The sequence below is a fragment of the Pteropus alecto genome, unplaced genomic scaffold (assembly GCF_000325575.1).
Source record: "Pteropus alecto unplaced genomic scaffold, ASM32557v1 scaffold21, whole genome shotgun sequence".
NCBI classification, from domain to species: Eukaryota; Metazoa; Chordata; class Mammalia; order Chiroptera; family Pteropodidae; genus Pteropus; species Pteropus alecto.
Window position 1 is genome coordinate 11,464,890 of NW_006436282.1, and position 14,866 is coordinate 11,479,755.

The 14,866-nt window shown below is 34.3% G+C and overlaps 1 protein-coding gene across 3 annotated transcripts in view; it reads right to left on the reverse strand.

Annotated features, from left to right (window-relative positions):
* The window catches only part of ISPD (isoprenoid synthase domain containing), a 229,117-nt gene that overhangs the window by 193,938 nt on the left and 20,313 nt on the right, over positions 1-14,866 (reverse strand). For 2 of the 3 annotated variants that reach the window (XM_006911961.3, XM_025046930.1), the window contains exon 3: positions 8,754-8,903. The exons of the other annotated variant lie outside the window; for it this stretch is intronic. In XM_006911961.3, coding sequence (XP_006912023.1) covers positions 8,754-8,903 — 150 coding nt within the window. The remainder of the gene's footprint in view (positions 1-8,753; positions 8,904-14,866) is intronic. 3 annotated transcript variants of the gene reach the window in all.

The window sequence follows — 14,866 nt, forward strand, 5'->3', positions numbered from 1 at the left end:
ACCATATTATTTGACTATAAGAGAAAAATCACATGATCTCACTAAATAAAGAAAAACAAGATTTCAAAAAAGATAATATTTACTTGCGATTTTTTTAAACAGTAACTTTTAGGAAAAGAGTTAAAGATTAATTTAACTTGTTAAAGGCTTTCTATCAAAAAAAACCTACAGCAAACATTATACTTAAGAAGTTATAGCCCCTTTGTGATGAAATCCAGAAAACTTATTATTTTTGCTGTTCTACAACATGATACCAGAGGTCCTAGCCAAAAGTAACAGTGAAAGAAAAATAATGATTCAAAAGAAAAAGACAAATTTCTCATTTTTTTGCATATAATATGATCATTTATGTAAAACAGAAGAATTCGAGTACAAACTTAAAAACAGAGTTCCATGAATTTAACTGTTATAAGGTCAATCTACCAAAGGGGGTTTGAGGGAACATAATATATAACAGCAAATATAAATTAGGAAGTACAATACAAAAGAGTTTATAACAGCATATATGTGTATGTGTATATACAAAACATAATAAAGTAAAAATCCTTCAAAGATATAAAAGAAGATCTGAATAAATGAGTCATACTATGTTCATAAATGGGACAACTTACTATTTAAAGGGTCAACTTGATCCCTAAATCAATTTATAATTTTAAAACATTCCAATAAAAGCTTCCAGTTGGCAGGAACTTAACAGATTTTAAAATTAAACAAATGTAATAAAGGCCAATAAATAGTGTATCAATCATATCTTATGCCCAGCTTCGGAATCTCTTGGTTTCGTACTCACTCCCTATGCCACCAAAGTGACTAACCACACGTGGGCCCACTTAGTTCTACAGACCACAAGCCAGATTCTCTGGCTTTTCCATGTAGCTACCTCTGGACACAGGTACAGCACTATGGTATAAATCATGAGATCTGGCTTCCCTTGGAGCTGAATGGACTCGATGGTACCAGAGTTCATTCCTTATAGGAGTAACTTTCACCAAGAGAGAGATGACAGATGAATTGTGTCTCTTAGAGAGTCTACTGGAAGAAAAAATACAGTTTTGTATAAACCTATCTGGGTACATCCCATGTGATGACCAGCTGTATTTGTTTGTGAAGCAGTAGTCAGATTAGTAACACAGCAGGTCCTCAAATAACATCATTTTGTTCAACATCATTTTGTTATAATGTTAATGATGCTGGGCCAGGACCAATGTCTGTATGAGGTTTGCACATTCTCCCCACATCTACATGGATTTTCTCCAGGGACTCCTCTGTTTCTTCCCATCTCCCAAAGATGTGCATGCACGGTAAACTGACATATCTAAATTGTCTCAATCCTAATGATTGTGACTGTGCTCCGTGATGGAAGGGTGTCCTGTCCAGAATGGGTTCCACCTTGTGCCCTGAGATGCCAAGAGAGGCTCTGGTCACCTTTGACCCCGCACTAGAAGCAACAGATTGGAAAAGAATCATCTTGTTTTTATTAATCTGCCTTAAATGTATGTATAGCTCACACCTATTTCAATGTTTAATACCAAAAAATGTTTTAGGCCAGAGGATAGAGGGGAAGGGGAGGTAGATGGGGAAAAAAAATAAAAAATAATAATAATATATATAAAAAATAAAAAACAAAAATGTTTTGGGTCTTTATTTAGAAGTTTGGTGATGTTTTTGTGACCAGAAACATGATATAGGAATTTAACTCTCATCTATATTAATTAACCCATAGCAAAATTGGTTTCGTTACGAGTCATTTCATTTAGATTTGCAGTTTCCAAGAACCTATCATCCATGTTAAGTGAGGACTTACCGTGTCTCACCTTACATTAGTACTTAACCCTTGCCTAAGGCTGTATTTGCTAGGAAACTAGTGCTGAAACACATAATTCTGAAAATAATTAACAAAGAGTTAAAACAATGCAGTAGTATCACAGGAAACAAATCAGTGAATTAAGAACCCAGAAATGAATCTATATAGGTATTAGAAATTGGCAATATAACAGAGGTCGTTTCACAAATTAGAAAAGAATCAATTTAGTACATGATGCCAGAAAAACTAGCTCACTTTACAAAGATGAAAAAAAAGCTGTAACCCCATTTTGCAGAATATTTTTAAATGACCTCCAAAAAGATTAAAGACTAAAGTGTGAAATGAAAAACTAAACCCATAAGATAAAATACAACCACACTGTAGGAACAAATTTCTTAAGATCTTAGATACACAGAATTTGGCTGCATCAAAATGCAAAACATTAAAGATTACATTAATGGAAAATTATAGACTAAGGAAGATACTTGTAATGTGTAAAACTTAAGGAATAATATCTAGTATGTACAAGAAACTCCACCAAATCAACAAGAAGAAACTCAAAAGAAAATGGACAAAAGTTATTAATAAGCATTATTAAGATATTAACACAGAAAAATGTAGAATAATTCATCCTCAGTAGCAATCAAATAAATTCAAATTAAAACACAGAAATCAATATATATCTATCAGACTGGCAAAAATTAGTAAGTTACAGCATTTCAAAACTACAGATGTGGCTGAAACTCGAACCACTTTCCCCCTCCCATTTCAAAACTACAGATGTGGCTGAAACTCGAACCACTTCCTTGCTACTGGGATCTCACTCTTGCAGCCATTCTGGACAGCAACCTGATAGTAGGTCATGTACCCTGTGACATGGCAATTCCACTCCTTGATATACACCCCAGAGGAACTCTTGCACACTCATGCACTATGCTTACAGAGTGACCTACATGAGGATACTCATTTCCATTTTCAGGGTAGCAACCAATGTAGGTGTCCATCGACGATGGACAGATAAATAAAATGTAGTCTATGCACATGATCAAAAACTATGAAGTAATGAAGAACAATGACTGAGCTCTAGATTCATCAATACGTATGGTTTCATAAATAGTGCTGAATAAGTATCAAAATTTTTATGTAAATTTTAAGAATATAACATGATACCTTTTAAGAAAATACATATATCTACATACATATGTGATAGGTTGATTAAGGGGATAAGGATTAAATACAACAGAAAAGGGTCTTCTGGAAGGAGGAGAATAAGATCTCAGATGAGAAAGGAAAAATATACATAAATTTTTTAAAAAATAAAAGGAGGTGGCTAGCACAGTAAACAGTAGCTGACTATAAACAGAGGAGGATCATCAACCAATTCTACACACCTAAAGTCCAAAACAAAACAGAGAATACAAGTGACAACTTTGAACTTTAATGTGTCCCTGAATACATGATAAAATAATTTTTAAGGCAATCAACAGAATGGGAGAAGATAATTGCAAACGATACCTCTGATAAGGAGCTAATATCCATGGTACATGAAGAATTCACACAACTCAAAAACAAAAGAACAAACAACCCTTAAAAAATGAGCAGAGGACATGAATAGACACTTGTTCACAGAAGACACACAGATGACCAATAGATATATGAAAAAATGTTCAATATCACTAGTAAGGGAAACACAAATCAAAACCACAATAAGATATCACCTCACACCCATTAGAATGGCTATTATCAATAAGACAAGAAATAAGCATTGGAGAGAATGTAGAGAAAAGGAAACCCTCATACACTGTTGGCAGGAATGTAAACTGGCGCAGCCACTATGGAAAACAGTTTGGAGATCCTCAGAAACTTAAGAATAGAGCTACCATATAACCCAGAGATTCCTCTTCTGGGTATCTACCCAAAAAATTTGAAAACACTTATTCATAAAGATATATGTACCACTATGTTCACTGCAGCATTATTTACAGTAGCCAAAACATGGAAACAATCCTTCCTTTGATGGATGATTGGATGAAGTAAATGTGGTGTGTGTGTGTGTGTGTGTGTGTGTGTGTGTGTGTGTGTGTGTGTGTGTGTACACAATGGAATACTACTTAGCCATAAATAAAAGATGAAATATTGCCATTTGAGACAATATGAATGGATCTTGAGAATATTAAGTGAAATAACTCAGACAGAAAGGATAAGAACTGTACGATTTCACTTTTATGTGGGATATAAGACAAAAAGCAACAAACAAAATAAAACAAACAAACTCATGGATACAAACAGCAGAATGGTGTTTACTGGAGGGGAAGGAGGAGAAGGGAAGATGAAGAGATGAAAGGGGGTCTAATACAAGGTGATGAAACGAGACTAGACTTTGGGTGGTGAGCACACAAAAGAGTACACAGATGTATTATGAAGTTGTACACTAAAAATTTATATAATGTTATTCACCAAATTTATATAATGTTATTCACCAATGGCACCCTAATAAAGTTAATTAAAGAATTAAAAAATAAGTAAAACAAAACTAATTTTTAATGTCAAAGTGGAAGGAGATAGATTTCAAAGTTTTCAATAAATGAAAAAAAAAACCATCAGGAATTCGGGGGATCAGTAAATGACTGAAGGAGGAGAAAGAGGAGAGAGTGGTAAACTCCAAAGCAGAAGTGTATTTCTTGTTGCTTGTTTGCTTCTTTTTAATGAAAAGTAAAAGGAATTGCATATACCAAAAATAGACATTGTAGGGTTAAAGGTAAGTGTGATGAGGAAACTAAGTCATGAGCTCCATAGACGAGGAAGATAATGTAATGCCATGCTAAGGAGCTGGTATTTTATCCTGTGAGCCACAGAGGGCCACACAAGCTCCTAATGCAGTGGGCCAGCAGGGACAGATGTGCAGGTTAGAAAGACCACTTGCCCTGGTCTTTGATGTGAAACACTGATCAGGATGGACAAGGATGATGGGAGGAAAATCATCGAGAGATTTCTTTTCCCCAAAGTCTACATGAAAGATGAGGAGGACTAAATAAAAAAATAAGGCAATAGGATATGATGGAGCGGTTTTAAACTATAGTCAAATGTAGGGGAAGATTCAGAAAAAGGCACGTTTGTGAAAATCACTTATAAACTAGTATCTCTATACACATTAAGTAAAATTGGAGACAAAATAATTTAGTTTTAGGCTATTAAGAAATTTCTGGAAGTAAAAATAATGTTCTCAAAGGAGGTCCCAGCCAGTGTCACAAAGTGTTTTGGTTTTCTTGTCCCCCTATAATGCTTTTGAATTTGTCCAAAATTGGGACAATAAAAGTGATCTGGCTATATAAGCCAGTTCAGAATAATTGATAAAAAATATATAAATAAGCAAAAGTAGGAGGCAGAAAAAGAGAATAGGATAAAAAACATAAGAAATATGATGAGTAAAAAAAATCATGGCTTTAGAAAGAGTTTAATTGCTCTTCAAATACACCACCAAGTTCTGAATTTATTTTATCTTATAGAGTACCATAAATAATATACAGATCATGGTTTTATTAATGACGTGCAAGTTGCTGCCACGGTTTGCAGATAATTTCACTAATCTAAAATGACAGCTCTTTACGACTCAGAAAGTTTTATCTTTAAATCTCTCATTTCTCTTTTGCACTAATTTTTCTTCACATTTTCTTCCATCTTTAACTCACTATACCCCCCACCGCTGATGACATTTTCATTCTTGTCCCTTTCTCGATTCTCCATTTGTTAAAAAATGATTTGTACCTTCCTCCTACCCCTTCCTACTTCTCTTTTTCAATACCCCATGTAGAGTGTGTGATTTCTTGAGACTATTCTGATAATCTGGTCTTCACATCTGATCTGGGCCCAGCTACACACTCATCGAAGTCCCCTTTCTTCACCACGCCGGGGGTGAGGAGGGAGATAGAACGGGGAACTAAACGCTGTGAAAATTGCAATATAACTTCTGAAATTGTTAACACCTGTGGATATAAAGACACTTGATAAAATTCAGTTTTGACTGGTTTGTCAACCCAGCATTTAAAGCCCAATATGTTAGTACTCAGTACAAGATATAAATTTTATTTCTTCTAATGCATATAGGATAGGAGCAGGATATATATTACAAAAGAAAATTCCTGTTATATCCTTTACATATTATGATTATGATATTGTACCTGGAGACTTGTGGCAGGCATCTTTAAAAATCGAACGGTTTGTTTTGATTGTGTTTTTTAAGAATGTTTTTATGCTTTCAAGTTAAACAGGCACTTAAAAAATACTCATAGTGCAGATTGAGAAGCTGTAACATATAAATATTAAATATCTCCACAGTAAAGTCTAGGATATCAAACCAAAAGGTACATAATTAACACCCCAGAGAATTCTTCCACTGGTTGAGTCCTGCTGTGTCTTTAATGCACGTGTATTTTCACGAAAACTTATTAATAAATTACCTTCTAAAATTCTGAGAATCTAAAAACTTGAGTGTTAGACATGAAGCCAGGTCTCTAAACAATAAAGTTGAGAATACCATCTGTGACCACCAAACCAATTTACTTAAGAAATGGATTTATATAATTTGAAAAGCTTCTTTGTACAAAAATGTCTTATTTTTCCTAAAACTTATTTATTCTGTCTTAAAAATAAGAATCTTTTGGACCAATCTTTGGGGTTGTCCCTTAGTTCTTAGAGACCGTGTAATTTTCACTATTGAATTTTTTATTCCTTAATTTAGCAATCTTTTCCTTTAGTAACCTCATAATGAGTCATTAAAAATTCACAAGGAATAAAATAAAAATTTTAGATGACCTTAAGCAACGAAAGAAAAACCAATTATGAAATACCTAATTAGAGAGAAAAACCCAAAACCAATTAAAAACAATGCTTCCGTATATATGCATCTTAAGTATCTATCACACCCACAGATTTTTAATGATTTTAAATTAATATTAACCCAGACATAGACATTAGTAACATTTCAGGAGCCAGACGTACAACTAATTTTCTACTTTGCTTGTGTACTCACACACTCATACATTTAGATCTATAAGGATAATCAACATATTTATAGTTATTAATATATTTTTGTGTCATTGTTGTATCATTAATATAACATCCTATCATGAGCATTTTCATGCCAAAAAATTCTACAAAAACTCAACTTTAAATGACCCTCTAAAATTTCTACTATTAAATGTCACTAATTGATCTCTAGAACTATAGGCTTCATAGAATTTCACATTTAGAAAAATGCTGCCATCACCAACTTTATATAAATCTTTGCCCATCCTTCAAATAATTTTTCAGATGATTGTCTTAAAGGTTTTAGGAAGAAATTGTAAATACATACATATGTACATATATATTACCCCCACGCAAATGTAAGCTATGAACTCTTCCAGGAGCTAGAGATAAGAAAAAGTCCCTGATCTCATGGAACTGACATACTATTTGCAGGGAGAGACAAATACTTACCAAAAATATGTAAATGTCAAGTAGTGATATCTAATAAGGAAAACTAAAGCAGAATAAAGGAATACATGATAGAGGATGCTATTTTGTGTAAGATTATCCAGGCAGGTTTCTCTGAGGAAGTGACATTTGCACAGGGACCCGCGTCAAGAGTAGAAACAAACAGTGTGAGTATCTGGCAAAAGTGGCCTAAGTAGATGGAAGAACTAGTACATAGGCCTTCTTTTCATATATTTGTATACATGCACACTCTTATAAGTTCATCCCACTGAACAAATATGTACTTGGTATTAATATGTCAAGTAAGTTGCTAAGAATGAGACAGATACCGTCCCTTCCTCACAGGGTCGAGTCTAGCAGGCGAGTCAGATATTTCATAAATTACTTCCCAAATAATGATAATTCTGATGCTAGGTAGAAAAAAAGAAGGCACTAGGAAATCTTGTAGTGAGTTTGCCTAACCTAGTCGGGGAGGGCGGGGAGGAATTGGGAGACAGGCTTTTCTGAGCAAGTGATAATTTACCTAACATCTAAAGGACCTGTAGCAAGATAGGAAGGAAGTAAAGTTCCAGAAAGGAAGAAACTTGTATTTGAGGAAATAAATAAGGTGACCCTAGCTAGAGCATATAGAACAGGAGGATGAGTGAGGTGAGACAGAAGAAACAGTAGCGGAGGTAACAACAATCCAGCAGGTCAACATACAGCAGGGCATCTTAACATCCATAACCTCCCAGCATCACCTGAGGAAGAAAAGTCATCCATGATCTCAAACTGCAGACCTCCTACCTTTTTGGCCACAGTCCACACGACTTTGGATCAGATTAAGATGCTTCTTTGACACACTGACTTTAGTGACAATTGCCCAATTCCTGTTTAACTCTCAGGAGATGGTAAACAGTATTATGAGTTTTCTCCATGAATTTCACAGAGGCAAGTTACACCCTTGACACCATCTGTTAACTGGGTGGACCCTCAGCCAGCATCTGGGGAAACTGGCTCTTGGAGTACTCTCAGTGAACAGTTCACTGATAAGGGTGGTTCACGATGTCCAGACTGTTTGCATAAACAATTTGGTTTATGTTAAATACCTGCTTTCCTTCTAGGAAGATGAAATTTTATGTGCTAGGTAGAAGATGTCTATGTGACGAACTTCAATAAACACCCTAGATATCAAGTCTCTAACAGGCTTCCGTGGGGAGAAACATCACACACGTGCTGCTGCATTTGTGTTGCTGGTGGGAAGGCATCTTTGCAGTGGGTCATCTTTGGGTGAGGAAGAGAGCGGAGGAAGGATTCCTCCAGACTCTGTTTGTGTCTGTCTCATATGATCCAGCTATAATTGATTACTTCACTGTAATCGATTTTAACCACAAGTACAAGTACGTTCTGAGTTCTTCTAGCAACTCTCCAAATACAGGGGTTATTCTGGGGATACCTCCACACAGCAGCTTTTTCAAAAGCCCAGAATTCTTACCTGCTGATATGCTTCATAGATCACATCAAATAGAAAAGCCTGTGGCATTTCACTTGCTCTATGCCTGGCACGTTCCAACGAGTGGTCTAAGCAACCATCAGCAGATGGACTGATGACAGTAGATACAAGAGGTCGAACTGCCCCTGCTGCCTAAATAACAAACAAACAAAAAAAGACAAATAACACATTTATTTCACCTAGAGAATATTTTAAAGTAAAATTCTGAACTCTGTATCTCATTTTGGAAAGCAGATCTTATTCATGTCTCCAGCAAGCTACCTCAAGAAAACATCTGAACGAGTGTAAATTTGGTTCACGAATCAAAACATTTCATGTCAATATAGTTAGCAGTAATGTAATGGCTCGGTATAAGCAAGAAGAGAGAAAGAATAATCAGGAGGATCGTTTCATAAATGATATAAACATCTAACCAATGTACTGCATAATTGAAACTAATAATAAAATTAAATTTAAAAAAAGTCAATCTCATAATTTTACAATTCCATATTCTAAGAGGTAGAAGTTTTTTCTTCATTATAGGTTCAAAATCCTTTTCATCACAGGCCACTGTAGTCGAAAACTACAAAAAGGATGCAAAGATACAATTGAGTATTCCCTGAAGATCAAAGAGAGAAAGAAAAAGACTACTATGAAAGAACTGAAATGGATTATACATGAATTACTAATTAGCGTGCCTTCAAAAGATTTAATTTACACATTAGATCATTAAGGAAATAGATATATTCCCTAAGATCCCTAAAATAAAACTCAGCAACAACCCAAATAAAAATGAACTTAGATCTTGCTCTAAATCCTGTTAAAAACAGTTTCCCTCAAACATACCCTCTATGTGATGCTCTTGCACGCAAAATATCCATTAACATCAGCTGCTCTGATGAAAGTTCTGTCTCATGAATAGATGCACCTAAACTTTATAAAATGATACACCTTCATATCAGACAATCTTCTCCTTTATCTTTAATACAGTCTCACTGTAATACAGTCTCACTGTAATATAATAAAAAAGGTCATTACCAGACAGTTGCTTTGGTGAAGAAGTCTTAAAATATAGTTTCTATAATAGGCAGTTAACTAAATCTCCTTTTATTGACACCAAAATGTCCTTTCTTTCATATAATTGCAACATAGGGATTACAACACATGAAGCTAATACACAAATACAAATTTGGTCTTGAGACCAACATCTGAGCAAGATAGATAGTCCATGAACTAGTTTACAAAAGCTGAGAGATTGGCTAACAATCAAAGCCAATGTATGAGCCAAGTAGACAGTTTACAAACTGTGTCACCATTTCCAGTGACTCAAGTAAAAATTTGGAGCCCCAGCATAAAAGCAAAAATGAGGCGAAAGCCAGGGGTGACACAGAGGGAGTAATGTCCAAGTAAGTGAAAAGTAAGTAAGGACCAAGCCCAACTGGTCAAGCCCAAAACATATCAGAAGGGGTTAGAAGACAGGAAAGAAACACTCACACTGCTTTTTTAAGAAAAAAATTACATTTACATCGCAACTACTTATATGCAATTTTATGTCAGGCCACGAAGTAAAAATTTATAAGAGAAGGTAAGAAATACAAAATGTCAGCGTGAGGAGTTCCACATATTTTCTCCCAGGAAAACACTATAACTAGTAAAAAGTATTTAAAAAAAATTTTAAAGCCTTTGAAAATTGTCCTAAGGGCATTCAGCAAGTTAGAAAACATTTATTCTAGAAAATCTGCTGTATCTTAGTAAAAACAGAGAGAGTCCATGGTACTCAAGTCAGGATCTGTTCCTTTCCTCATTCCACTGCCCAGTTTAGTGTGACTGACATTCCTTTCAAACAGGTATGGCCAAATGGCGGGGAGTGTCCCCTCTCCTCCCAGCTCCCACTGGGAGAAGCAGAATGCTAGCATTTCCCATCCCACTCAGTTCTACAGAGGCTAAATTACAGGTTGGAGACTCCCCTCCACCACCTATAGCATGACGATCTGCCCCAAGGAATGGTAAGCAGAGACTGGTTGGGCCTGGATCATCCTCACCCCAGATCATACCTAGCGCAGTGGTTCTACACCGGGGGAGGCAAAACGAGAAGATGAGAGTCTTGGAATGCTCCACGCAGCACCCTGTTCATGAAACAGTTCATGGAACTCTGATGAAAACAAGACATCAAGCCCACCCACAGCTCCAAAGTCATGGTGCAGTGATTTTTCACAAGGCAAGATACAGGCTCTAAGGACAGAGAGCTGCGAAACTCTCCCCAAAGGAACTCATTTTATTTGGAAGAGTGTGAGTAAGTTTAAGCCCAAGTGCATTCTCAAAAGAAATGGATGTTATCATGGTAAGAAGAAGAAGCTGGATACAAATAGCTAAACTGTAGGCCAGCTAGGTTACCAGAGACAACGAGGGAAAGAAGACAGTTAACAAGAGCCCCCCTAAAAGCAGAGCAACCTTCAAATACTGGCCTCAAAAACCAACTCTGTAGAGGGACCAGAACTTATCTGGATTGGACTGTAGTACAATTTATGCCCCAGGAGTTGTGCCCTCCATCCTCTCCAAAAGAGCAATTAGCCAGCATAAAATGGAGCTCATCAGTTGGATGTGATATCAACAGGGGCAGACAATATAACAGAGATTTTAAAGAGATAGTCAAAGAGAACCCTGCTAAAACCACTGTCACCCCAGGGTGACTAACACATGCCCTCTGAGAAGTAACATCAGAGGCTTCACCCAACAGAAGAAAAAGACTTCAATAAAATAGACTTGTAAAGTTGCAAACAACAGCAAGTCCTGGGGAGGTAGAAAGGAGAGAATCAGTATCTGAATCTTATAAAATGCAATATCTAAAATATCCAATTTACAAAAAAATTGAGACTCAATGAAACAGAAATATGTGAACTATATATACAAAGAAAGCAGTCAACAGAACTTTCTGTGATCTTAGATGTCACACTGAGATAAAGACTTCAAATCAGCTATTATAAATACGATCAAAGAATTAAAGGAAATCATGATTAAACAGGTAAAGTATAATGACAATATCATCAATATTAAGACAGACATTTTAAAAAACTAAATAGAAATTTTAGAGTTGAAAAGTATAATAATTAAAATGAACAATTCTCTACAGGACTCAGCAATGGACAATAAAGAATCTATGGATTTAAAATTAGATCAATAGAGGGTATGCAATACAATGAAGAAAAAAAAAAGAATGAAGAAAAATGAACAGTCACAGAGAAATATAGGGCACCATTAGGCATACCAACCAGAAGGAGTGCTGGAGGTAACAGCAATCATTTTTACAATAGAAGTACCAAAAAAAGAGGCAAGAGAAAGGAGTATAAAAAACTATTCAAAGAAATTATCACGATATATCCCAAAGTTAAGGATAACATGAATCCTCACACTCAAAGGGTTCAATAAATTCCAAGTAAACACACAAGAAAATCATATCTAGACACATCATAGTAAAAATGCTAAGAGCAAAAAGCAAGGAAAACATTTTGAAAGCAGCAAGAGAAATGCTTTATCTTTAATGAGAGAACACTAATAAGATTGACAACTGATTCTAATCAGAAACAATTGAGGCTAGAAGGCAGGGGAATGATCTAGTAACTGCTGAAAGAAAAAAACTGTGAAAGATTTTAAGTCCAGCAAAACTAGCATTCAAAAATGAGACCAAAATAAATACTCACAGAAGACAGAAATTGAGAGAATTCTTATTGGTAGATTCATCGTACAAAAAAATACTAAAAATCTCCAAGTTGAAAGCAAGAAACCCCTGGTAGTAATTCAAATCCACATTAAAAAAGCAAAGAGCAGTGGTAAAGGTAGTATGTAACCATAAAAAAAAAACAGTATAAATGCATATTTCTCATTTGTTATACTAACAGGTTTTAAAAGCAATTGTATGAAACAATAAATGCATAATTTAATTTATCAGCCTATACAACATTAAAATGTAACATATTTGACAAAAACAGCACAAAGGAGCAGATAAGAGTAAAGGTGTTAGAATAAGGAAATTATAGCTGATAGTAACTTGAATCTATAGTAACAAATGGAGAAAACTAAAAATTTTAAACAAGAAAGTTAATATAACAAACTATAAATCTAGTATATACTTGTTGGCCTTCTCTTACCTTCTATAAATGACAAAATAAGATAAAGTATTGGGTTTCTAACATACACAGAGATAATACACAAAATAATAATAGCCAAAAAAAGGATAGAAAGAATAGAGCTGTATAGGAATAACATTTCTGTATCACACTGGAATTAAGATAGCATAAATCCGAAGTAAATTATGTTGAAATGTGTACTGTGAGCCCAACAGCAACCATTAAGAAAAAAAAATCTAAGTGAGAATATAATTAAAGAAATTAAAGTTGCAATAGAAAATATTCACTTAATGCAAAAAAAAGCAGTAAGGAGAAATAGAAACAAAGAAATGTGAGAAATAAACTGGGAGATGTGACTCCAACTATATCAATAACACCATTAAATGTGAATGGATTAAACAATCCGATCAAAAGTCAGATTGTCAAACTGGATTAAAAAACCCAACTGTATCTAGTCTACAGGAGACACATATTTGAGATTCAAAAACACAAATAGATTGAATATAAAAGGATGAAAAAGAATACATCATGCAAACAGCAACCATAAGAAAGCTGGGGTAGCTATAATAACATTAGGGGGAAAAAAGACAAAAAAAAAAAATGTTGGTAGAGATAAATAGAGCCATTTTATAATAAAAAAGGGTCAGTTCAACTAGAAAGTATAATTATAAATATATTCATCTAATAACAGACCCCCAAAATACATGAAGCAAAAACTGGTAGAACTGAAGGGAGAAATAAATCCAACAGTAAAAGTTGGAGATATCAACAACTCATTTTCAATAATGGGTAGAACAACTAGGCAGAAGATAACCAGAGAAATAAAAGACTTGAAAAATCCTATAAACCAACTAATCTTAACCATTATGTATTAGGACATTCTAACAGTAAAATACATGTTCTTTTCAAGTACATATGGAACATTCTCCAGGATAGAACATATGCTAGGTCATAAAGACTCAATAAGTTTTATGGGATTGAAATCATACTAAGTATGTTCTATAATCACAATAGAGTGAAATTAGAAATTAACAGAAAGAAATGTGGAAATTTCATAAATATGTCAAAAATGAACAACTCACTACTAAATAACAAGTGAATCAAAAAAGAAATCACTAAGGAAGTGAAAAATATTTTTTGACGAATGAAAATCTAGTGAAAAATACTTTGATGAATGAAAACATAGACAAAACACTTAAAAAAAAAAAAAAAAACTTATGGGATGCAGCTAAAGCAGTCCTAAGAGGGAAATTTATTTATAGCTGTGAATGTCAATGCAAGAAAAAATTTTCAAATCAAAACCTAACCTCCTACCTTAAGACATTAGAAAAAGAAAACCAAAGCTAAAGCAGGCATAAGAAGTAAATAAGATTAGAGCAGAAATAAACAAAATAAAGAATAGAAAAGTAGAGAAAAAAAGGAAAATTTGGTTCTTTGAAAAGATAAAGAGAATTGACAAACCATTAACTAGACTAACCAAGAAAAAAGTCTGAAATTAGTAAAATCAGGAATGAAAGTGGTAATATTCCTACCAACCCTACATAAGTACAAAGGAATATAAAACATGAACAAGTGTATTTCAACAAATTAGATAACAGATGAAATTACAATTTCTTAGAAAGACACAAACTACCAAAACTAACTCGAAAATAGACCTATAACAAGTAACAAGTAACAAAATTGAATTAGAAATATTTTTAATTTCCCACAAAGAAAAGCCCAGGCTCGGATGGCTTCATGGTTAATTCCACCAAAAAGGTGATTTTTTTTTTCAATGCCAATTCGTCACACTATTCTAAAAAAATAGAAAAGAAGGACACTTCCCAATCATTTTGTAAGACCAAGATTATCCTAATACAAAAACTAGACAAAGACATAACAAAAAAAAAGTAAAATTATAGACCAATATCCCTGATGAATACAGATGCAAAGATCTTCAACAAAATGCCTACAAATCAAATTTGGAAAAATATAAAAAGTATCATTCACCAT